This window comes from Coenobita brevimanus, chromosome 77 (assembly GCF_032717465.1).
Source record: "Coenobita brevimanus isolate Jiangsu-jjx chromosome 77, ASM3271746v2, whole genome shotgun sequence".
Lineage (NCBI taxonomy): Eukaryota > Metazoa > Arthropoda > Malacostraca > Decapoda > Coenobitidae > Coenobita > Coenobita brevimanus.
This window is the reverse complement of record NC_137030.1, coordinates 8,335,939-8,363,257: the sequence shown is the minus strand read 5'-3', so window position 1 is coordinate 8,363,257 and position 27,319 is coordinate 8,335,939. Positions and strand designations below refer to the sequence as shown.

The 27,319-nt window shown below is 40.5% G+C and overlaps 1 protein-coding gene across 1 annotated transcript in view; it reads right to left on the bottom strand.

Annotated features, from left to right (window-relative positions):
• Positions 1-27,319, bottom strand: part of LOC145408441 (uncharacterized) — a 295,795-nt gene that overhangs the window by 122,190 nt on the left and 146,286 nt on the right. The window contains exons 4-8 of the mRNA XM_080279170.1: positions 26,014-26,135; positions 23,916-24,031; positions 23,541-23,573; positions 16,555-16,681; positions 2,647-2,864 (exon numbers count right to left, since the gene is read on the bottom strand). Coding sequence (XP_080135296.1) covers positions 2,647-2,864; positions 16,555-16,681; positions 23,541-23,573; positions 23,916-24,031; positions 26,014-26,135 — 616 coding nt within the window. The remainder of the gene's footprint in view (positions 1-2,646; positions 2,865-16,554; positions 16,682-23,540; positions 23,574-23,915; positions 24,032-26,013; positions 26,136-27,319) is intronic.

Below are 27,319 nucleotides of genomic sequence, written 5' to 3'. Positions count from 1 at the left end.
GTCTACTCGGCCAGACAGACTGGAGCGAAGCAGCAACAACAACATCCACACACCTACCAAACACTGTTTCTATATCCCATTTGCCCACATTTATTCATGGAGTAAGGGTTTGTTGCTGATGGCAAGTGTTCCATGAATCACAGTCTAAATCACACAGCCTGTCTGAATATGCAAACCACACAACCATACATCATACACAGATGAACGCACTATGGTTTTACCAATATTCAGTAACATGGTAGTTCAGTCACATCTTTAAAAACCACGATCATTTGTATCATAACCCCTTTTCCCTCTTATGTGTGAGCTGGGAAGACTCCAGTGGAGGAATTTTCAAGATTCTGGGGGCCTGAATGGTGGGTGAATGAAAGTGTGGCTCATTTACTGTAATTGGCCAGACTACTGGTTAGTTTCTCCTTCCATCAGTTTTTTTTCTTGCTCTCTGGACCCTATCTCATCCCAACCTCAGATGGGAAAAGATGCTTGGATGATGATGATGGCAATGATGATGCTTCAATGCTGTACTGTATGTAGATGATGCTGAAAGAAAAAGCTCTGGCAAGGGAGACACTACTGGAAGATGCAGATAGTATGAGAAGCAAAAGGAGGAAGCTTAAGTGAAACAGTACTCTGGTAAAGGAATGAGATGAGGAACTCAAATTACTGAGAAAACTGAGGGATACGTAAAGACAAAGCTGTATGGAAGTGATTCTGTCGCTGCCATATCTTTATGGGGGGGTTCCCACAAGGGAGAATGATGTTAGAAATGATGAGGAAGATTAATTTTATAAATTGTTGAACACATTAAGCATTCTAACAAATGAGAATGGGTTTAGTTATGCTGATGAAATATGTCACTTGTCTATCACTCATGGGCTAGAGACCATTCCTTTCACTGTCATGCTAACTCCTCAGTTCAGTGACATTCTCTGTATTATTCTTGCTATTTCATATTACTGTATTTTATTTAGCTTTGGAGAGACTTTTTAAAACTGGAGAGGTTATACACAGCCTTACTTAACTCCTTCACTACTACAAAGCCCTCAGAAACTGAATAAAATTATATGCAACACATGCAGACAGGAGGAATGAAATAAAGTATATCATCAAACTGAGGGGATTATAAAGGCAAATAGTCAACTGTACAACATCTAAAACATTCCAACATACTGAGTACACAGCTGAAAAAACTTTGGTGAGAGACATGATCAATATACTGCACAAACTGTACACAACACTTTATCAACTCTATCTACCATCCACCCTTTTACTGCCTCATCAGGAGCATAGAGGTCCAGGGGTTGGCTACCTAACCCAGACTCTGATGGTAAGAGCAACCAATCATTTTTCCCTGAACAGCATTTTGTGGGCAACAAACTCCATCCTCCCCATACATGTAAATCTTTATGGATGAAATCTGGCTGGAATGCCCTGACACACTAGACCACCCAGTATCCACATGCTGGTTTAATGGTTACCAACCAGAACAACACATAGTTTCCTGAGTAGTGGGAAAACATTTGGCTTGACATTTGGTGCAAGGTCCATGAAGGTACAGTATCACCACACTGGGTGAGTGGATGGTGTGCCCCCACCAACCACATATTTATTAACCCCAGCAATACCATGTCTTTTACCATTCTTCTGAATGCTATGACAAAACAGAATTACAGTCAACTATACAACTAAATATTCTAATGTAACAACATTCTGTTACACTGCAAAATACTGAAGCTATACACCAGGTCAACATTCTGCACAAACCATACACTGTGAAGCAACATATTTCAGACTCACAGCCATGCAGCACCTGAGAGTTTGACGAGAGGGGAGTCGGGGGATGGGGAAGGGGGGAGGGTGGCCGTGAAGAATGCCAAAACGAATGTAGTGAGCCAGACGTTGGCGCAGTCGTGGTAATGAACACGTCAACACATCCTTTAGGCATGGCAGCTTGCAAGATTATGATATCATTATTACCTACCTACAGTACCTGCTTCATATTTAACTACTTAAATACGATGACATCAGGCTTTATTTTATTCTTAATGAGTTACACACATAACCCATTACTCCTCACTACCTGAGGTCTCTCCTATGCTGCTTAAATGACTATAGTAGCTATAACAAAATATAAGACATCATATTGAAGAGGTTAATACCACAGTCTGATAGCTGTGTTCTTGTGGGTTCAGAGGCTCCCTAACATCTTATTTCTTACCTAATTATATTCTGATAATATTTTGCATACTTGTATCTTTCAAATACTGTTATAGTTTGTAAAAACAACATTGACGAAAGTATGTGACTTACCCTGTAAATTGTGACTGAAGGCCTGAGCTGCATCAAGGGGGACTGCATCTGGTGTTTCAGGCCACGCCCCCTCCAACCCAACCCCATCCCCACAAATGAACCCTACAACTCCCAATGACCCTCACTCTCTTCCTCTTCATTCCTACTCCCCTTCATCCCCCTCATTACTTATTCCCCACCCCTCTCCCAACTGTCTCCATATCAATTAGAACAAAACAACGTACCGTACAAGAGGTTATCACTGTGTGGTACAAAATATATAAAGCCTGAGAGCCTCCTATGCCAGCAAGAATATGCCCCTTAAAAAACAACAATGGATGAGAAGTTAACACTTACAGATTTTGGCTTTTTGGAGAAGAGTGAGAGTATCCCCCTCTTCTTGCTGCCCTCAGAGGTGCCATGACTAGAGCCATGGTGGTTGTTGATAGCAGACATTGTAATGAGGTCAGTGACAGAAAGTGGTGGGGCGTGGTAGTCCCGATGGACAATGGACACCGCCTGAAGTTGGTAGTCCGCTAACGTGCACGACCCTCGCAGTTTCTCGTCGACATTGACTGCATGAAGGAGGAGGACAGGATCATAAATCATCATCATCATCATAATCATCATCATCATGACCTTATTTCCCACCAAGGATTATGTGATGTAGGAAGAAAACAAGGAAAGAGGAAGCACAAAAGAGGGAGAACTAACAACAGCATGCCTAGTCAACAGGCCAGACACTCACTGAAACATCACTGAGGCCCCTACAATCCTGGCTATACTAAAAAATGTGAACAGCAAAAATTAAAAAACAAATTCAGCTTAGGTACAAGCACTGGCAGACAATGTGAATGATTATATTCAACAGGAAACTAGCATTTCATCATCATCCAAAACACAGAAAGGTCAATTATGGAGATAAATTTTCACATAATATTCCTCTATAGAAAACTTTCAAAACACAAAAGCTAAGTGGCAGGACACAGGACATCAGGAGTCACTTTCTTTTTCTTTTCTGCCCTGGTAACTGTACTGCAGGGCAATTAAATCAAAAGAATGACAAGTGTATCCAGTAGTGCAATTTGGTGTACCATATTGCTGCAAGGAAGGATGTATCTTATGGACAAGGCATCTTATTGTCTGTAACTGGCATCTGTGACATCACAACATCGTCACCATTTGACATATATTTTCAATGTGAGTTACTAAAGTAGCATTATTGTTTTCATCTATTGTGGATGATTGAGGAAAAATATAAATTTTAACTAGGTAGCATTAGACCCAATCTTCAGGGTAAGGGGATAACTCCATCCCCCATCCCTTTCTTTGGCCTGTCTCTTTTTAGGAACTAAAAAACAGAGGAGGGGGTCCCTAGTCCCCTCACCCCGCCCCTTTTAGTCGCCTTTTACGACACGCACGGAATACGGTGGCAGTATTCTTCCTAACACAACCTGGCCGCAGAGTAGTAGTACCACCCCATAGTGCAGCCAGGTTGTGTCCCCCCCGCCACAGGGGGGCAGAAGAGGTGTGTGGTGTGAGAAGTGTGGGTGGTGGTGTAAGAAAAGGAAGTGAATGGTGGTGCGAGGAAGTAAGTATGGCTGTGGCTGAGAAGAGACGTGCATATGAAGTGTGGCTGCAGAGGAAGGATGAGATGTCATATGAAAGGTATAAGGAAAAGAAGAATAGAGCGAGAAGGGCTGTGCTTGATGCTAAAGTGGCAGCAGATGAGAGGTGGGGTAGGCGGCTGACAGAGAATTTTCAACAGAAGAAGAAAATATTTTGGAAGGAGGTGAAAAGGGTGCGAAAGGGAGAGTCTGGGAAGGAAGAACGAGTAAAATCAGAGGATGGAAGGATGTTAATTGAAATGGATGCAGTAAGGGCAGAGTATTTTGAAAGATTGTTAAATGTAGAGGAGGAAAGGGTGGCTGAGATTGAGGCGGATGGAAGGGTGCAAGGAATAAATGTGTTGGGAGAGTTAAATGATTCTTTGATCACAAAGGAGGAAGTGGAGAAGGCAGTAAAGGAGATGAAAACAGGGAAAGCTGCAGGTATGGATGGGTGTGCTGTGGAATACCTGAAGGGTGGTGGAATGACTAGTGTTGACTGGTTAGTAAGATTGTTGAATGTGTGCTTTGATAAACGTATGGTACCAATTGACTGGGCAAGTGCTTGTGTGGTCCCATTGTATAAAGGCAAGGGTGATAAGTATGAATGTACTAGCTTTAGGGGTATAAGTCTGTTGAGTGTTGTAGGTAAGGTGTATGGTAGAGTGTTAATTATGAGAGTTAAAGAGAGTACAGAGGGAGTGATTGGTGATGAGCAGTGTGGCTTTAGGAGAGGGAGGGGATGCGTTGATCAGGTGTTTGCTGTGAGACAAGTGTGTGAAAAGTATTTAGCAAAAGGCAAGGATGTGTTTTGGGCATTTATGGATTTAGAGAAAGCGTATGCTAGAATTGATAGGGAGGCTTTGTGGACTGTTTTAAGATTGTATGGACTTGACGGTAGGTTACTAAAAGGGGTGAAAAGTTTTTATGTAAATAGTAGAGCATGTGTAAGAGTGGGAAATGCTGTGAGTGATTGGTTTCCCGTGAGAGGGGGGCTGCGACAGGGATGTCTGATGTCGCCTTGGTTGTTTAATATTTACATGGATGGTGTTGTAAGGGAGGTGAATGCAAGAGTTTTAGGTGGAGGTCTGAGTCTGGTGAATGTTGGTGGTGGAGAGTGGAATCTGAAGCAGCTGCTGTTTGCAGATGATACTGCACTGGTGACTGATTCAGAGGAGAGATTGAGACAGTTGGTAGAGGAGTTTGGAAGGGTGTGTGAAAGGAGGAAATTGAAAGTAAATGAGAATAAGAGTAAAGTGATGAAGTGTACGAGGCTGACAGATGGTAGGGGGATGAATATAGTTTTGAATGGTGAGTTGCTTGAGGAGGTAGATTGTTTTAAATATCTAGGGTCACATGTTGCTGTGGATGGAAGAATAGATGCAGAAGTGAAGTTTAGAATAAATGAAGTAGGAAAGGTGCTGGAAGGAATAAAAAAAGTGTTTAAATGTCGTTCACTTAGAATGGATGTAAAGAGAAGGCTGTATGAGGGTGTTGTGGTACCAACTGCATTATATGCAGCTAAAACATGGAATATGGGTGTAGCAGAGAGGAAAAGTTTGAATGTAATGGAGATGAGGTGTCTGAGGAGTATGTGTGGAGTGACGCATATGGATCGGGTGCAAAATGATGAAGTGCGAAGGAGAACTGGAGTTGTTCGGGAGATGGCTGGTAGAGTTGAGCAGAGGGTGTTGCGATGGTTTGGGCATATGGAGAGAATGGATAATGAGCGATTGGTAAAAAAGATAACTAGATCTGATGTGAGAGGTGTAAGGCTGAGAGGAAGACCACGAATAGGATGGACGGACAGTGTGAAGAGAGCGTTGGATGCGAGAGGGATATCTGGTGAGCAAGGAAGAGTGGCTGTGCGTGACAGAAATAAATGGAGAGAAATTGCGAATGAATAAGTGATGACGCAGCCCTGAGGGGATATTCTCCCGCATTTGGTCTGATCAGCTAGTCAGGTCACATGCGGGTAAGGGGATGGGTCTGTTATGATGTGGCAGGGGTAAACCAGTTCTGCTGTCGAGCCCTGCTGCGGATGTCACTGATTGCATTGCGCAGTTGACCCTTGTGCAGTGTGGTGCGGTGAGGATCTGTCCGTTCTCCCCTTTGGGGCTAAGATGCTAATGAATGTGTTTGAATGGATAAGTAAATGGGGAGTGTGTAGTCCTGTCTCGGCTACCTCCCTTTCCTTGGGGGAAGCAGCCAAGGTATATGGATAGATAGATAGATAGCATTAGACAAATAATAATGTAAGGTCCTATACAGAACTTCAGTTTATTTTACATCTCTTTAATTGATCTTTTGAGTCATGGACATAATTTTTGGCCAGCTCCAACTGCCCTTATTGTTAGCTGCATTTTCTTTCTTTCTTGCATTCTTTCTTGTTTAATTGTGGAAGGCATTTATACCCTTCAGAATTAGCCAATTCCGACCAAACCTAGAAACAATGACCAGCCTATGACCTAGCTGTGTCCACAAGGTTTTGGTTGCTTGATAACCACTCATTGCCTAGCAATAGCTGAAAAAAATGCTTTTTTCATACTTTTCACGTTTTAAGCTGTCCGAAAACTCTGACTTCTTTAGGCGTAATTTTTAGGTCATTCCCTATCGGAAGTGTGCCATCCATTTTTCCCCTCTCTCCTCTAGTTTTGAAGTGGCAACCCTGCGAAGATTGGCCTCAGAGTCCCCAGCAACCAATACCCCCCTAGTTCCCCAGCAGCTCCATGGAACTGAATGAAAGTTTACATGCTTATAGACATTGACCAGTACTACAACTTTCTATTGTACACCTACATGCTACATTGGCCTGGTCACCAAATGTGAGAACAGTGAAAACAGCTAAAATCACTACTACACTTGAATGAAATGCTAAGGCTCTGAAGATTATTATGCTAAGGCCATGATTCTTGGGTAGAATGTTGCACTGGAGTACTTCCATACAAAAATGACACTTATGTCAAAACACTTCCAGTCACTGGCAACACCACCCAGAAATTACAGCTCTAGTGGGCCATTCTGCAAATTTCAAGTTCCCTAGCTCCACAGTGGGTGGATGGAATCGAATGAAACTTTGCAGGCTTACAGACGTTAATGGGTGCTACATATGTGCTTCATGCATGCATGACCTATATCCGTCAGGTCAGGGGTCAAATGACATCAACTGCAGAAAATATGAAAAGAGCTAAAAGTACGACCTTGCCTACACAAAATGCTAAGCCTCTGGAGATTATCAAGCCAGGGCCACGACTCTTGGGTGGAACGTTGAACTGGAGTACCTCCATACAGAAATGACTTTTAGTGTCAAAGCTCTTTTTCGGTCGCTGACAAAGCTTGGTTTGCATACAGCTGCCCACTGTTGTCTACCAGCTTGTGCTATATATTCTGACTAACACCAGACAATTTACTTCGGTTCTGATGATGATACATACATGCCACTAACAAAAGGAGTGGGTAGGTATCATCAAACAAGAAAACAAATATTACACATCAGAAGAACTATCAACAGTTGGCATTGAAATGAGCCATACATTCAGTGAATTTTCAAATGAGACTTCAAATTTCTTGGCCCTGCTGGCTGTTATTTATGGTATATAATATGCACTATGGGTATATATCCCGACTTTTTGAATGTCTAATGATGATGATGATGATGATGATGGAGACACTGGATGTAAATTCCTAGGAAATAAGGAACAAACTGTGTTAATACCGTTCTGGCTCAACTGAGAGAACACTGGATGAGAAGATCAAAGATAACTTACTTACATGAAATTACACATTAACAATCAGTGTATAACTGTGTCTGGCCAGACAACTTAACAGATGATCAAAATTACAAACAGAACTAATGTAAACAAGTTGCACATAAAAATTTGTGTACAGTACATCCATACTCCAAGCATTAGTAAACTAATTTGGTTTGTGTGTTTTGTTTCATAATGTCATGAAATGTTCATACAGACATACTGTATCAACATAAAGGTATTGTATGAAGGAAGCAGACTGCAAGCATTGTATCTGGACATTAATCCTTGCAGGCCACTGGCACCTTTTACTAATTTATTTTCTGTCTACTTCCAGACAGTATCATTCAGCTTTGGGGAGACATCTACTAGAAGGTAAACAAATGCAATATGTAACTTCTCCAGTTAAAAAAGTCTCTCCAAAGCTGAATAGAATCTAGTTGTGGCAAGAATAAAACATGTCACTGTAGCAAAGACGTAAAACACTTCTGGTATGTGGGTATAATCTTGTTTTTGTTGTTGTTGTTGCTGTTCCCCCAGGTTCATATGGACATGAAACAAGTGGACTACAGGCTGAAGTTTCCCTCCTCCTGCAGTCCACCATTCTCCTTTCATGGGATATGAAGGGAGATGAGGGATATTTGTCTAACAGTTGTATCAGTGCCATCCTAGTCTTTGACCTAATATAATCTAACTGACAATGATGAAGTATCGTAATTACACATATCACCAACTAAACCCACAAAATCCAGTCCGACCACATGTAATCTGACATAACAATCATTATCTAATCATGGGTAAACTGATTAAGATGTGGGCTAAAACTGATAATGGTATAAAACTAAATCACTCACTGACAACATGGATGCAGGTGTACATACGTAAATAAATACAGTCCTGCACATGAACATACACAATTATACATACATAAAAATACATGCATACATACTTCAAACCTATCTATCTATCTACCCATCCATGCACACATGTATTCAAATAACCATAAACAAATCCATCTATCCAGCCACCAACACACACACACACACACACACACACACACACAAACACACATATGCAGATGCATGCACAAATATATGCACATATATACACATGCACAAATGCATGCATCCACACACACACACACACACACACACACACATATTTGACAGAGTACCACACCAAAGACTTTTATGGAAATTGTACCATCCAGAAGGATCTTGGATGCAAGATTTTCTCAGAAAAGGGGAAATATGAACAGTACTAAGGGGACATTACTCATTATGGAGAGACATGACTAGTGGAGTTCCACAGGGTTCAGTGCTGGCACCAATTACTGTATGTTTTTAGTATATATAAATGACACTGACAGGAACATTGGAAATGGAAGCTATCTAAATATATTTGCTGATGATGCTAAAATACAAAGGAGGATTACAAACACAGACTCTTACAGAGAGCTACGAGGAGATTTAAATAAGCTTCATGAATGGAGCAATAAAAAGCAAATGGAATTCAGTGTGGACAAATGCCATGTAATCATGTTAGGTAAAAGTGGAAAAAGACGATTGGGATTATAAGCCAGGAAGTTCATCCATCCATCAGCCAATCCTACGTTGCCTCACAAGGACCGTAGGAGCCCGGAGCTAGGCAGTTGGTCCTGACATTTAAGAGGAGAGTGACCAGCCCAGCCTCACTCATCCCTGAGTGGCATTACGTGAGCAATAAACCCCAACCACCCCTTGGATAGAAACCTTCACCGGTTCAATCACATACTGTATCAGAAAAGGAGAAGGACCAAGGAGTGATAATCAATAACAGACCATCTCCAGCTGACTGCATCAATGAGAAAGTAAGGAAAATGTAGGCGCTGATTGCTAATATGAGAATAGCAATCACATGTAAAATGAAGACATGCTAAGAAAGGTAATTACATCATTCATTAAACCAACCCTGGAGTATGCATCAGTAGTCTGGAATCCACATCTCAAAATACACACAGATAAGATTGAAAAGGTACAAAGGGCTGCTATGAAATGGGTACCAGGCTTAAGGAATCTAAGCTACAAAGAAAGACTAGAAAAACTGAATCTACCAACATTACAAGAGACAAGGAAAAGAGAAGACATGATTATGCTATATAAACGCATCACAGGGAAAGGGAAAATAGACATAAATGAGTATACTGTATAACCTATGGGAAAGCATAAGCAAGAGGGAACCAAAAAACAAAAAAAAACAAAAAAAGTGACAAAAACATAAGGAAGTTCAGTTTCCCAAACAAGGCAACAGGCTAGTGGAATGCACTACCAAATGAAATACAGCAGTGTGTGCCAAAACTAGTCATAAATCTAAGAATATGTATGATAAAAATGGTTTAATACATGGCACAGTAAGAGCTTGACTCATTCCTGTAATGACACAATTAGGTAAGAGCACACACACACACACACACACAATGTTTATAGTACATGATATAATGAACATGAAGCAAGCAAAAATGTACATATGAACATGAAGTTTACATATTATTTATGAACATCAAACACTGATTCATTTATGAACATATTAAACTTATAGTTACACAAACATGTATACTGTACATACATACATACAGCCAAAAATAATCATAAGCATTTACATAACAAGAACCTTAAATTGTATCTCCTTGAATTTCCAACATCCAATCCTTTTCTGTTCCATCAGGAACACAGGGACCTGGGGCTAGGCTTCTCAGTGTTACCATTGAAGATAAATGCAGCTGGTCTCACTTACTTATAAGTGGCAATATGTAAGTAATAAACCTCAACAACAACAACTCCTCGGATGCAAACCTTTACAGGTTGAAACACCTTGCCCCACTAGACCACCAGGCATCACTTGATTATATATTTACCACTCAACATAGTAAATGGTTTCCTGGCTTGTCACTCAGTGTACTGCAGACACCTATTGGCAGCACTACACTGAGCAAGTGGATGGTTAAAAAAAAAAAAAAAATTTAGTCCCATATAAACCTTTGTGAGGTGCTGGAACTAAGGCTAAGCTACTGCAACCTATACCCCTGGTGGAATGATCACAAAAACTCAAGCCACCTCTTGCCAACTGATAGGACATGTGCCATACTTCGCTGGACATGATGTTGATAGCTCTCCCACTCTATTACTGTCTCTTTCCCTGTTTGTGGATTCTACCTCATTCCATCTGCAGGTGGTAAAAAGATGATGATGACATGATGATAATGATGATGATGATGATGATGATGATGATGATGATGATGATGATGGATCCTACTCCAGCCCATTCTTAGAGGGGGGGGAAAAAAAAGTGTAAATGCTGCTGCTGCTGCTGTTGATGATGATGATGAATGTGTGGCACAGGTCCATCACAGGCTGGCATCCTTAACCCCATCAATCCACTAATGCAGTTTATATTTTATTCTATTTCCACATGATTACATTAAACTCAGGAAAGACTTCTCATACTGAAGTGGCCTGAAGACCCTTCCTAACCAGAATAAAACCATCTGCAGACAGAGAATAAAATGTACACATATAAGATGTCTTGGGGCTATGAGGATTACGCCACATGCAACCAGACTCTTTTCAATCCTGTAACAATCACTATAGAGCTGATTTGTATTCACCTGATGAAACTAGGCTACTTTCCCACCTTGAATATTAACCTGGGGTTGCATGACATTTGATAAGTCTTATTTATTGGGTACAGATGAGTTTCCCTGACTACTGGCTGAATCAACCCTCCAATTCAACTACACTTGGCCACCAACTGACACAAAACAGGTTAGTGTGCTTTGCCCGATGGTAACAAATGCACTTTAGAACAGCTGCACCAAAACTCAACAATATTTGCAAGTAATAAGGACCTCCAATCTAACTAACCTTCACTACAACTTCCTGTGCTCTTTCTCGTACTTCCTGCACTCTTTCCCGTACCAATGGTGTAGTGAAACTGGGGCTGGAGCGAGATACCAGAAGAGATAAGGTGATAATCCAACTGGTATGCTATCACCGCTATCACTTTATCAGCATAACAGATTTCCTGAGCTTGTGGGTCTTGCGTCCACCTGTTTTTATTGCTGGCCCAACAGAATTTCCGGGCAGATATAAATCTGGTTTTTACTCCCTCTGTCTTTGCTCCTTCTCATGTTTTTTCTCTTATTCTCTCTTTCCGAACATCTTCCTCTTTTTTACAATTTTAATCTCCCACTCTCATCCCCTTTATTATTAGTTCTCATTCTCAACCTCTCACTCAGTCTCCCTTTACGTGTCATCCTCACTCTCACCCTCTTTAGTCTTATCTCCATCATTATCTCTTACCCATTCTATCCTTACTCCCCACCTTTAAAATTCTCTGATTCAATCTCTTCATGTTTATCTTCACACCCCACTCTCACACTCTCAATCTTTATCTCTAAATTTCAACCTCTCATTATCTCTCACCCATCCTGTCTATCTTTAGCTCTCTATCCAACTACTGTTCTATTTTTCACACTCTTTCTATTTTTATCTATCATGGTCTCTTCTCTTCCTTCTTTCTATCTTTCTTCCTATTACCCTCTCTCTTCTTTCCTAGCTCTATATCTACCATTCTTCTTGTCTTTCATTTTCCCCTCTCTCCTCCTCACTCCTTTCCCTTCTCTATTCTGTTTTCATTCATTTCTTTCCTCTCTGTCCTTTCTCTTTCATCTTCCCCCTATTCATCAGTCTTTTCTCATACTTACTTCTTTTCATTCTCATCCTTCGCTTCACTTCCTGTATTTCTCTCCTCTTTTTCCTCACAATACTTCACACACCCACATGTCACCACCTAGGCACTAATATATATATATATACATTTTTACAATGTATCTGACTCTGGAAAAAGGCTTCAGGGCCTATCTCCAGGGCATATCCCAACGGCCCAGAGGTCCTCTTACATCTCCACATGTCACCACTTCGGCGCTAACACCCACCATCCATATTGAATACATGCTTGGGCTGTCTCATACAGGACTGGTGTACTGGTATCAATGAGGGAGTTTTTACGACATCAGCGAGTCTTCTGGTAGATCAGTGAAGTCTACATTTAATTAAATTCATATCCATAAACTGTTCCCTGTTCCTGCGGAGATCTGAACTAGGGTCCGTTAGGAATGCAGACCACCTCACTACCATTTGTGCCACCACCTTCTCCAAATACTGGTGATCTTCTCACCTACCTTTCAGACTCCTGGTCATCCTCCTTTCGGGACTTTGGCGAAAGCTTTCCCATTGCACTTGACGTCTCAAAGGCTTCCGATCAAGTCTGGCATAAACCTTTTATTTCCAAACTGTCCTCTTATGATTTCTGTCCTTCTATCTGTGCCTTTGTCTATAGGTTCCTTTCTGGTCATTCAATAGCTGCTGCTGTAGACGGCCATCGTTCTTCTCCTACATCTATCAATAGTGGTGTTCCTCAGGGCTCTGTCCTATCACCAACTCTCTTCCTTTTATCATCAATAACCTTCTAAGCTGTATATCTAATCCTATCCACTCATACACTGATGATTCCACCCTTCACCTTTCCATTCGGTTTCTGCAACATCCATCTCAGCAGTTACTTCAACAAACAAGGAATGAGGCTATGGCACACCTAATATTTGACTAGGCTTGTATCCCTAACTGGGGTGAAAGTAATCTTGTTGTTTTCAATGCATCAAAAACTCAGTTCTTACACCAATCAACCCGACAAAATCTTCCACAGGAGTACCCACTAATGTTTAATAATATCCAGCTCAATTCTGCATCACCTTGAACCATACTTGGGGTTTCATTCTCTCGGGATTTATCTTGGAGAAATCATATTACATCTCTTGTAAAATCTGCTTCAAAGAGATTAGATGTGCTAAGTCAACTCCATACCTTCTTTACCCTTGCAGAGTTGTTGTCTTTATACACGGGTTTTATTCGCCCGTGTAGAGTACAACTCTCATGTGCAGAGAGGTTCCCCATATACAGCTCTTCTCAATAAGATGGAGTCAAGAGTTTTTCATCTCATTAACTCTCCTTCTCTTACTGGCTCTCTTTGCCACACTGTTGCATCTTTATTTTCTATCGCTACTTCAATGGTCACTGCTCCTCTGAACTGTCTGCTTGCATCCCTCCACCTCTACGATGGGTACATAGCACCCATCTAGCAACAAACTCTCATCCCTTTTCTGGCCAACTCTCTAATGAAAGAGCTGACCATTACTTCCAGTCCTTCATTTATGCAACAGGTCAACTCTGGAACTGTCTCCCTCTATCTGTACTTCCTACTTCCTATGATCTCCAGTCTTTCAAACACATCTCAAAATGAACAGATCTTGACTTTGGCTCTCTTTTGTGCTGTTTTTGTTTTTTTCTTGGAATGAACGGTTTGTGGGCTCCTGGCCTTTGGTTCCTTCTTCCTTGCATTAAAAAAAAAAAAACATTATACATAACTTAGCCCTATACATATATATGCAAGGGATATCATGTTTATAATTAGTGTGAAGGTATGACAAAGGGTTCTTTTATGACCTGATTCTGGGTCTTGTGGAAGATCAGTGAAGACCTCTAAGGAAGGTCAAATCCTTAACCCCCTTCCATTCAAAAACGTCATTTTCATTTCAGTTATGCTACCACAGGATGATTATAGAAATGATTTTATTCAACTGGAGTCTGGAGGGAATTATCAATACAATATCAAATTTCTCCAGTTAAAAAAATCTTCCCAAAGCCAAACAAGATCACTAGGAAGTACCAAGGAAAAAAATGAAAAAGATGTCACCGTATTGCAGGGGTTAAACTGTTCCCCTCCTCAGCTTACATTAATTTTATTATCTTAAACAATAATAATACCATAAACAACAACAAGAATCAACAATCCACTCCAAGAACATATGGCCACAATTTTCAAGCTCTCAATGACAGCCACATCCAAGTCCACAAAACACACCCACACATACGGCAACTTTCTAAGACCAATACAAATCTGACCTTCTTAAAAAAAAAAAAAAAAAAAAAAAAAAAAAAAAAAACCTACATGCAGTTATCAAGAGCATAATATCATTAATGGACTTCAGAGGTGATACTGCTTTCACTTAAAGGTGCCAAAAATAAGGAGGGGGGGGGGAAGTATGGTAAGTGGCTGTATGAACTGAAGAAAGGAAATAAAAGATTCACTAAGGGGTGACATCACACGAAAAAGCTGAAAAAGAACTACTAAGAAGAGAAAAGACATGACAAGGGAGGATGCAGATCCAATAAGAGATGACACAGAGTGAGACAAGAAGGGAAAGGTCCACAAAGAAACACATGAAATGAAGAGAGGGAATTAAAACATTCAGTAACATGAGAAGAGAGTGAGCCACTAGGAGACACTGAAATAGAAATGAGACGAAGGAGGAAAAGATCCAGTAAGAGGTGACGTGATCATGAGCTGATGCCCTGACAGCTGTGATGATAAGGCAGTGTGGAAATGCGTCTCTCACAACCACCCAGGAAGAATTCTTGATAAATGACATCACATATGAGACAGAGGTACGGTATCAGGCAGGTGATAAAGAGCAGCATTCTTGTGGCCAATAAAGGCTCCTTCAAACCCCTTCCTTGACAGACACTTCCAGCAGATCATTACAGCGAGTACTCATTAAAAGCACCGTATTTTTATTTCTTTTTTCTTAAGTGTGCATTAAAAATACAGAAAAAGTTGTTTATTAAACTTCCCTTGTTGATTTGTCAGTTTTCTCCAACCTGTAGCACCAACTGTATGAAAAAAGTTATCACATGTTGGAAAAAGTCCCTAACTCATAAATGGGACTCTCTCTCTCTCTCATCATCATCATCATCATCATTCACACCCTAATTCCCACTAACTGATGGGGTGGACAGGATCCAGAAATAGGAAGTACAGGAAGTAGGTGAGAAACTGCCCAGTCATATATGTTAAACATCATTCCATTCATCATGCAGGACTTCAAACATTACTTCATACAGACACAATCTTTTTCCATGTCTCATCATTTCTCAAAAGATAAAAATATGTAAATGCTGTAGGCTACAGATCAACTAATCAGTATGCAAAGTGTCTCTTATCTATTATCATCATCCTTATCACCAATGACAATCATAGTTCAAATACCACATTTTTTTCAGCATGAAGCAATGCACGTGTGAAGATGAAGGGAAATACGTATAAGGTCATACAGTCTACAGTCACATGTACACAGTTACAGCTGCTATGTATCCATGGGTGACTTAATTTTAAATATTAGTGTTACTGTACCATACAAAATGAAGTGATCTTAATGTTCACTCTATATTGTTCTCTCTGGAAAGGATAACTTGTGCAGGGTTTCAGCCTTTAGTTCTAAGTTTTAGTAGTAAAAAAGACAACCATTTACAGAAACGTAAAGTGAAACTAAAGAAAATATCATTACATCATCAAAAACTCAAAAGCTCCAAAGCCTCTACCAATGCAATTATATTGTACTCAATATGTCCATCTTTCTCTCTCTGAAATATCAGAAACCATACTGATTTTCTTTTCTAGCAATGAGTTTCTTGAAAAACATTGTAAATAGTGCCACCTAACTGCTACCCCTCCTATCACAGCGCCTACATTTCATTCATACCCAAATCAGCCAAACCTACCTACCTTCCTCCCTGCCTGCCTCCTTCCATTCCAAGTCCCTCCTGCCATACTCTTTTAATGCCTAACCCACCTGCCTCCTGTTTTACCTCCCTCCTACATAACTCCTAAACTGCTTAGCTTAACTGTCTCCTTGCATTCTACCTACTTCCTACCTAACTCTTAACTTTGCCCAACGTACCTGCCTTCCTCCTTACCTGCCAACTTTTATTCTACAATACCTCACTCTTACATAACTCTAATTCAGTCCTACATACCTGGGTGCCTGATCTCATGTGTATCTGGGTCGAGTCCCTTGTCCCGACACACCATGGTCAGGACGTCATCCAGTCGGGTCTTTGGTGGCACCCGGTACACTCCCAGTTGGTTCTTGGGTAGGTTCACCTGTGGGGAGTGGCAGCAGTAAGTATGTGATGGTGACAGCACACTAAGACTTATTTAACCCGCGGCGTCCCGTCGACGTACTTCCACGTCCTCACGTTTTGTCACTGCCAATCCCGTTGACATACTTCAACGTCCTGCAATTGCAAGGTTCATAATTTCCACAATTTTCAAAATTCACGCGAGATTTTCGATTCACCCACCTACCCAAGCCTCCCCTACCTGCCGCCAGGCGGGCAGCATCCCAGACCCCGCATGACCCACGCTCGCCCTTGTCTTGATCACTCACCTGTTAGCAGTGACCCAGGTCAGACATGGTGCGGAAAGGTCTCTCAGACGACGAAATAGCATCTGCCCTGGAGGCCTTCACTGGAGATAGTGATTCTCCACTTGATGATGATGTGGTGGATCGAGATTACGTCCAGCCAGAGGAAGAAATAACAAGCAGTGATGAGGAGTTCCCTTCGCCCCGGAAAAAGCGGTATGTGACATATCGTAAGGCAAGGGAAGGCCAGCCTGCACCCAAACCACCTGCACGGACCTCTCTCCATCCCCTAGAGAGAGATTCTGATGAGGACGAGGACGGCAGCTTAGGACGTGATGTTGCCTCGTGGTTGGGGAAGGAAAAAATCTCACCCCGAGGATCAGAAGGTGGGGCGAGAAGGCAAATAAGGTATGGTCCTAGTGTTTTGTCTGGGGAAGGCGAAAGTGGTGTGGTGGGAGTGCGGGGTGAAAGGGAAAGTGGTATGGCGGGAGCGCGGGGTGAAAGGGAAAGTGGTGTGAGGGAGGCAGCATGAGCACGTGGTGCACGTAGGCCTAGGGGAGAGGAGGTGGAGCCACTCCCCAGCACGTCTTTTGCCACACAATATTCCCAAACTTGCTCCCCACAGCCCCAGGATGTGGGGAAAGGAAGGAAAGGGAAGGGAAAGGGTAAAGGAAAAGGGAGAGGGAAGAGAAGTGCGAGTGATGAAAGGCGCCGCTCTCCACCTCCCCAACCTCCCCCACCACCACCAATGTTGCGTTGTGCCTTCAGCCATGTTTCAGACAGTACCATAACTTCCTACACTACTGAAACTGTGTGGGATGGCGATATGACGCTCAGTATAATGGTAAGGCCAGTCAGTATTTTCTAAGTCTTATATAAAGTTGAAACGGGTGTAATGTTTGCAGGAAAGTAATGTATAAGTTGAGAAATTGTGTAAGTTGACAGAAGTGATATCAAAACTACACCCACTGTGTAAATCTGCGAAAATATGACGCTCAGTATAACACTCTGGTCAGTAAATATGTGATAGCAAGAATATAAAGTGGAAACGGGTGTAATGTTAGCAGGAAAGTAACGTATAAGTTGAAAAATAGTGTAAGTTGTAACAAATGATGTTACGAGTACACCCACTGTGTAAATCTGCAAAAATATTACGCTCAGTAGAACATTCTGGTCTGTAAGTATGTTATAGGAATGATATAAAGTGGAAAAGGGTGTAATGTTAGTTGGAAAGTAATTTATAAGTTGAATACTAGTGTAAGATGAAACAAATGATATTGTGATAACACTCACTGTGTAAATATGCGATAATATGACGCTCAGTAGAATAGTAAGGTCTCCTATTATGTGATAGCAATTATATCAAGTGGAAACATGTGTAATGTTAGTGGAGAAGTATTATATAAGTACAAAAATAGGTTGTATGTTGAAATAATACTCATAGCGACTTCACCCTCTGTGTTATTATGCGCTATTATTACGCTAAATATTTACGTAAGGCCTGAAACTATCTCAAAACAGTTCTCTAAAGTGGAAAAGTGTATAATGTTATTAGGAAAGTATTATGTAAGTTGAAAAAACACAATACGAGTTGAAACAACAGTCACAGCGAGTTCACTCACTACATAAATAAGCGCTCTCATTACGCTAAATGTTATCGAAAGGCCTGTGAATACGTACAAACAGTTCAGTAAAATGTAAAATGGTGTAATGTTATTGGAGATGTATTATGTAAGTAGAAAAAATATGTATCATGATTCAGCAACGTTAGCGATTCATCGTGAACAGTTTGGCCGATTTCGCTCGGTTCGCCCGATGGTACAATGCTTATTTCACCTCTATTTTTGTATAAAATCCATTTTACTCTTGTATCACATGTTTTTATGTTTGTAATAAATACATATCTACTTACTTTCACTGGTTCCCCAGACTTATAATACCACAGAAAACGAGAGAGGCTCAGACCACCTACAGAGAACACGGTACCAGGTGTGACGAAGGTATACCTGTTTAGGCAACTTATGGACCCCGATGAACACTTTCTTCGTGATTGACCATTGTTTCTGACCAAAAGCGAAAGTTTTAGCAAAAAAAATTTGGGTCCAAAAATGGTCGGGACTGGGGGGTACCAGTGGTGAAAAAGTGGTCGGGACGGGGCGGGTTAAATGATACTGTAAATGGCTTGAGTGTGTTAAGTTCCTACTGGTATACATTTCAAACAGACCTACATGATACTATAACTAGTGGCATTTAACAAGGTTTCTATCAGGTATATCTCATTCATACTTAAGCTGACAGGAGAAAGGGTGACAAGAGAAACAAGAAAACGTTAACTGCCAGTCCAGTACAACGAACTGAGAAGTAGGGACCTGAGACTAATGTATCACAGTCTGAATCATTCAAAAGTATTATATGTACTCAACCTACACAATTAGAAACATTACTTGACAGGAAAATCTCTCCATTATCTCTATGGGATTCAAACCACCATACACAGCACATGTAATCATCACTCCAACTGGCAGTTTCACCAGTTCATGCCTCCTTTCCCCTTTTAATAAAAGAATGGGATGGCCAGAATAAGAGACCAGTTTTGAAGTACTGTATAATGCCAATCAGGCAATCCTCATTATAAGTGACATGTAAACAAAAAAATCCATATACTGTACTCTGTGGCACTGTGAAATAAAGGACTGGGAAATATGTCTCATGAACTGCACTGGAATTTTAATAGGCCATTCTTCTGTAACTTACTGTCGATCTAACTGAGGAAACTAAACTAAAAAGGGCAATTTATAACAAGGACCAACAACAGACTGCTACTGATGGTTATTTTCAACTATACAGTATACTGTACTTTTGAAGTAAGTGAAATGTTAGAATATACAGTACCTATTTCATTGCACATATATATCAATCTTTCTAGCTCTCATCCAATTACCCAATTAAGGGGCACACATGTCTAGGGCTAGGCTACTAGTCCCAACATAGAAGGCAAGAGTGTTCAACCACTTGACTTGGTGGCATTAATTAAATGCAATAAACCTAACCACCATTTGGATATAAACCCTTGTGGGACACATCTGGTTACAATGCCTTACTCCAATAGACCATCAAGTGTCTCTTTAGTTAAGTAGTTACCACCCTTTATAGTTTATGGTCTCCTGAGCTGCAGACCCATTTGGTCTGCCACTCAACACTGAGTCACCTGAATGCAGCTCATTATATGAGGGGATGGTGGATGCCCCCACCTAGCACAAAAGAATATCTTCATGAAAAACAATAGTCAGATGCATAGTAAATCTAACACATAAATTACACTATCATAAAAGTCACAAAAAGAATAATGGAAGATCAGAATACCAAGAGACTGGAATAACATGGTTGTGTTACAGTAAAGCAAGTACAGTACTGTACTAGTATGCCTCATATTGATGACTAAATATTTGTGCTGTAAAGGACCATGGTGTGGATGCTGTTGCTGCTACTGTGGCCTGAGCCTAATTAAAATGGGACACTGCAATCAAAGTCTGTAGGGTAATGAAGAATTAACAATGAAAAAGGACATAAAGGGCATAAAGAGGGGGGGGTGACATGATGATGACTTACCATACTGTTATTTAATCACACCACTACACTACACAGGACTGACCTCTGATCCTTCACATTAACCACTTCATTATGATGATACACTATTTCATTGCTCTTTTCCTGCTGTCTCTACATTTTACTCAATTTGCATTGGAATTTTGGAACTGGATGGTTTACAGAGATTTCACTAATCTGTTCACCATACGAGGTACTTCCAGGGTTCCATAAAATCATCTGGAGGTATTAAAAAAATAAATAAATAAATAAACGAGAGAGAGAGAGGTATAGTACTTCAACTGATGTAGTAAACAACTATAATAAGATTCCTTATTTTATTCTACTAACACTCTCACTACCTATATTTCATTCCACACCGGGGATACCGGTACCTCTTATAATGAATTGTCCCAGGCATCTTGCAAGGGCTAACAAGAACTCAACATTTCTAGACAACCAACCGACTGTCCAGTAAACTCTTATGATGAAAACACAGTACATGTAATGCTTTCTGGTGTAAGGGACTAAAATTTAACTTATACAGTGTCAGCAACATGTCCTGGCATCTTCAAATGAACGATGCTGATCTAGGCTTTTGTTTTACTCATAGGATGAGGGGTGGGGGTATTTCACAGTTTCACAGTATGGTTCCTTGTTTTCACACAGTGGTAATCTCTAAGAAAAAAAAATCATCATACTAAAAGATATAACCTTTCCCAAGACAGGCACTGAAGCAATTATTTTAACAACTGAAGTTCCAGTAAAAAAAAAAAAAAAAAAAAAAAAAAAAAATCAGGGGAAGTCTACATTCTACATTGCATAAAAAAAAAAGGGGGGGGGGGATCTGCATTGTTATATGAGGCGCTCTGAGCCAGAGGGGCGACCATGTATTTTGCTTATTTGCTTTGACAGCTAATTACCAAACTGTAATATACATTAAACATGTCATGTTTACCACCATTTTAATTGTCTTGGCTAGCATTTTCAAGCTAAACAATAAAATGCATATAAGTATAATTTTACCATTGTATAATTAGCCATGTCAAAGTTTAACAATTAATTACCGAAAATAAGCAAAATGCATGGTCGTCCCCCTGGCTTGAAGCGCCTCATATGATGTAAATGTCAACTTGCAGTTAACTCTCATTATAAATAAGATGAATAATGTACTTACTTGAGTTGAATGCTGAAATCCAGGTGTGTAATAGCGAGTGAGTGGCAGTGGGTGTGTTAGTGTGAACTGTGAGTGCATGAGGGTGTTAGTGTGAACTGTGGGTGAGGGACTGAGTCAAGAAGTGAGTGTGTTACTGACTGAGTCATTTAGTGGGGCCCAATATGTGTCAAATGAAAAATGTGAGGGAATAAGTGAGTTAAAGTGTGTCAGTGCAGAATTATGAATTACTTCACTGCAAGGGATTTCTGCTGAAACAGTTAGGGGTGTAAGTTAAACACTTAATAGGTACAGGGAACGGTAAGGAAATGCAAGAGTCGCATTATTAAACAGTGTCCAAATTAAGTTGTCGGGCAGTTGCAAGAGTAAAGTAAAAGATACGTCATGATTTTGAAGTGGGTAAGAATGAGAGTGAGACAATGAGTAGGTATAGGGAATGGGTGAGTAAAAGCATGAAACATATTATTAATCCTTTCAGCCAGAGATACATTTTCTTTTAATTCTTATGGCTACAAGGCAATTTAATTCACCACAGGAGAGCACCCTCATACATGTTCAGATGTTAATGAAAGCTACACCTAACCCCTTTCCATTCAAGAAGCCTCACTTGTTCTAGCTTCAGTAAAGTAACAGATCCCTGGGGTGTTAAGGGATAAATGCTATCTAGTTCAGCAGGCAAAACAATTCCATATATGCAAAAATAATATAAAATGTGGACTAGCAAAAAGGTAATAGGATACAACAAAAAAGTCAGTTGGTAAGTAAGGGCAAATGAGCGAGTGAGTGATATAATACAGAGAGAGTGGAGATAGTAATGGCAATAGACTAGGCAGTGAGCTGGTGAACAAAGGTAAATAGGTGAGTAACTGAATGAGTGGGTGGTCTTAAAATGAAAATAGAAAAAGCAGAGGTAAAGGACAGTTAATGAGTAACAGCCATGATTAATAAAAGCTTATATATGACATATAGTGAAGGTTAATGACATTAGGAGAGTGAGAGACTGAGATGAAAAGTAAAGGTAGATTAGGTGTGAGATAATAAAGTAAATGAAATTGTGAGAAACATGTAAGAACACAATGAGTGAACAAGTACATATGGGAGTGAGTGAAGGTAATTGGGAAACTGATCCTTCCACAATGGGACAGCCTCTTCTAGGCTGAGAAGTGGGGGAAAAAAAAAAATCTGGTGTTGGCAAGAATAAAACACATAAGGCATCCTTTGACTCTTGCTGCACATGAGGTGGAAAGCATCAAAGAAGTACCCTGATATGACTTGTCTGTGGGGAGTGAATGAAGAGACAGACTGACTGGGAGAGTGTCTGTGTGAGTGAAGTGGAAGGGGAAAGGGGCAGGGGGAGACTAAGGATGTGATGAATGGGGTGGTTTGACTTGAAGAAGGACGGGTTGACATGGGGGTGATTCATTTGTGGCCACCCCTTACAGGATTAAGGCATCTGGCTATAGACAGATATAGATAGATAGATAGATAGACAGATATAAAACCACATGTCTCTCCTAAGCTAAACAGAATCATCTGGCAGTAGCAAAAATAAATTATGCAAACAACATCGAATTGAAAAGGTTACAAAGCAATGCATGTAAAAACATGATATGGAGGTATGCAAGGAGTAAGTGAGAATAATGGAACGATTTAGTGAATGTGCAAGAGTCATTTAGTCTGTCATTAAGCGAGAGTAAGTGAATCAGTCAGCAGGTGTTAATGATAGTTAACTTGTCAGTGAACCAAAGCAAGTGAATGAATTACCAGTCAATGGGGGTGAGTGAATGGGTCAGTGAGTGAGTTAGTGAGTAAAAAGTGGGAAAGTAAGCAATATTTACCACCAACTGTTGCTTGAAGGTATATTCCTTTGGCTACCATGCGGAAAAAAAAGAAAGAGAGGGAGACCAGTTAGCAAAGGAGAAAAATACAGAACATTATTCATATTTCATGGTAGTGTATTATGTACATGTAACACCTTGTACTGAAGTGTAATTATGTAACAGTTAATTAAGAGGTAAGTATGGTTATATTATTTTATTACATTTTTTCACTCTTGTATCTTATTTACTGCACTGCACACACACACACACACACACACACACATGCTCTCTCTCTCTCTCTCTCTCTCTCTCTGCATCAACATTCATAACCTCTCTTTCCTCTCAACAGAGTAACACATTCTCTCTCTCTCTCTCTCTCACACCAACACCAACCTTGAGCCTAATGTTCTTCTCAACAGCCTGTGCAACCAGATGGGCCTTCCTCAGCTTTGCCTCCTCATTCACTTTGTTCTTTGGCACAATCTGAATAACACTTGAGTCCAGACGGCCTGTTGGCAAGATGGGGAGAAAGAGGTGATTTGGTCTTTTCAATTTAACTTGGCGTAATAACTAAGACCATCATAACTGTTAGTGCATACTGCTGTTAGTGTGTGTGTGTGTGCACATACTTGTTATGTTGCGAGTGGTGATGTCATTGGAAGAGTCTTGCGGTATGCAGGTGGAGCCCGCTTAGTAGGTGTGAGGCCAGTGAGTGCGGTTGTTTCGCATTCCAATAATAATCATAACCCTTTTACCCACTATACTGCACTCTTTTCACTTCAACTTGTACTAAATCTGCCATCTCTTCATCTTGAATGTTGTGTTGCAACACATTAACACTAAGAAGAAATGCTATGGATAGGCTGTAGAGCCATAGAATTTTAAAAATCTGACCGAGAAATGTGCAACAAGCGGCAAAAAGAAAAAAAATCTTGGCCATGCTATGGTGAAAGAACTTCAGCTGAGTACAGTATACCTGTATTTTATACCTGTCATTTTTTTCATTACTGTTCTCAATTTTGTCACCATATTTCACTGTTATTACCATTATCACAATCACTACCCACAACAATTATTGGCACTGTCATCAATGCTATCATTATCACTGCAACCTCCCTTCATCATCACCAGCAACACCATTATCATCATTACTATCATCATCACATCATCATCATTCAATGACAACATTCCCATCATGATCATCATAACCCTGTTTCCTATACTAACTCAGGAGGATGAAATCTACATCATAGTTCTACAGTCTTTCAGGTGAAAAAAGTGTGTGTGGGGGGGAGGGGTTATAGATGTGGTGTGGTTTCCCACTTCCTGTGTTGTAGGAGGTATGAGACTGAAACACAAAAACTGGTCAGTGGAGTTGCCACATCCTTACACCAGGAGGAGGAATGGGAGTTTTCTGCCTCAAACTCCTATTCATATTAACCACTTCACCCCAGTTACATTTATTAAATTACAATGCAGCTACTTTCAGACAATTTTACTGAGCTTAACTTTTGGAGAGATGTTTCAAACAGCAGGGTTCGAAACTGCATTCATTAACCAATGCACTGTGAAAAAATCTTTCCAAAGCTGAATAAAAAAGAATCCACAAGTGCCAAGAATAAGCTCAAAACACATGTTAACCACAATTATAGAGTTAATCACTTTGTCCAGTTGAAAACATACATACTAATAATTAATATCATCAGTAAGGTACTGTAATGAGAAAGTGAAGAAAAGCTTTGAAGCCCTGTCATGCATTCTTCAGGGCCCAAAAAAAACTTCCATGATACAGTATTATGCAAGACTGTCATAATTGACCAACTAAATACTGAACGAATATTTCTGTCCCAAACTGCATACCGGTATTATACAGGCAATATACTGTACCCAGTATTAATAGTGACCTGTCTCGGAGACCTGAACTCCCTGAATAGGCTTTACAAAACACCTAACATACATCAGTCATCTACCACTTGCTCCACAGATGCTCTTCAGATTTTATGTTGTTGATGGTCTAATCTTCCATGGACATGAACCCAGTGGAATGCAGGCACCTCTCCAGCAGTTCAACATCATCCTTTCCAGTAATTTGGGTGCTTAGGGACTTATTCCCCCCCCCCCCACTGTTCACTGTCTTTAAAAAAATAATTAAATAAAAAATAATAATGTGGCAGCAGAACCACATTGTATCCCAGTGCCACCATGTGAAGGCATCCCTCTCCAGCAACTGACATCTTACATTGTAAATAATGACAACTCACTGCGTACCCACACCAATGAAACCTTTTTTATGAAGGGGGAGGGAGACAAACCATTCTTGTGACACTCATGGGGTGGAAATTACTTATTAAAAGATTAAGCAGACACCTGCACCACACCCGTCATTCATTACTACACGTGTCACCTGTCTCTATGCAATTTATCTGCTTTATCTGCCTCATCCTGTTACACCATCTCTCTCTCTCTCTCTCTCTCTCTCTCACTCACTAACCAATTGGAGTGGATGGCTTGTATGAGACGAGGCGACTATCAGACACGACATGAATGATGTGACCTGCTGGGTTGATCTTGTGGGCAGTTGTGACTTGGATCAAAAGGTCCATCATTGGTGTGCTGTTGGGGAAAAGGATTATTAATAAGTTGATTGACAGAGAATCTGTGGGAAATTTATTATTTAAATAGGTTGACTGATAGAGAGATAGATGAACTGATGGGGGGATGGATGGATGGGTAGGTGATGGAGGGATGAACAGACACAGGGAAATAAACTCATGGAGATACATATACAGACTGACAGACAGATCTGCAGATACAGATAGACAGACAGGTAGACAGAAAGACATAAATAGATGGACAGACAGAGAGTCAGACAGACAGAAAAAGACAGTCTGTCTATCTGTTGCCAGATGCCTTAATCCTGTAAGAGGTGGCTACAAACAAGTCACCTCCATGTCACCCGGTTCCCCACCATTTCACTGTCCTCCCCCTCAGCGCACACCCCCTTCTCTAATATACATCTCCACTCCATCCCTCCATCTCATCCTCGGCCTCCCCCTCCCTCTCTCCCCCTCCACCTCACTCACATTCACATTCCTCGTCAGTCTCTCACTCTCCATCCTCTCCACATGGCCAAAACACATCAATGTGTTTCTCCTAACGCTTCCTATCTCATCCACATCCACACCACAAAGCTCTTTCACTTTTCCTCATTTTTCAGCCTGTTTGTCCATATAACTCCACATGCTCATCTCAAAGAAGTCATTTCCACTGTCTCACCGTTGACTGTGTCCTTCCAACATGGTCCATGCTTCACTTCCATAAGTTAGAGTTGGTATCAAATACTATCATGCAGCGATTTTTTTTTACTTCCATGCTCACTTCCCTGTTTCTTATCACTGCGTTCAAAGAATCAGCAACCTTTCTTCCTTGCTGTAACCTTTCAAGAACTTTGTAAAAGATGAACAGATAATCAGACTGATATAGTACACACATGAACCGACAGGCTAACAAAATACATAAGCGAGAGATACAGGTGGGTGGGAAAGTGGGACTTTGCCTGCGGGGAAAAAAGGGCAATGCATAACTCATGATATGACACATTAATGAAAAATAAAAAAGTACCATACATCCAAATAAAAGTTCAAAATAAAAGTCAACATTGAATCGTGGCGAACTGAGGCCTCTGAGTTGTATCCAACGGAATTTTGATCTGCCCTTCTTTCAGTGAATGTTCAATGTTTCATAATAATAATAATAATAATAATAACAGTAATAATAATAATAATAATAATAATAAT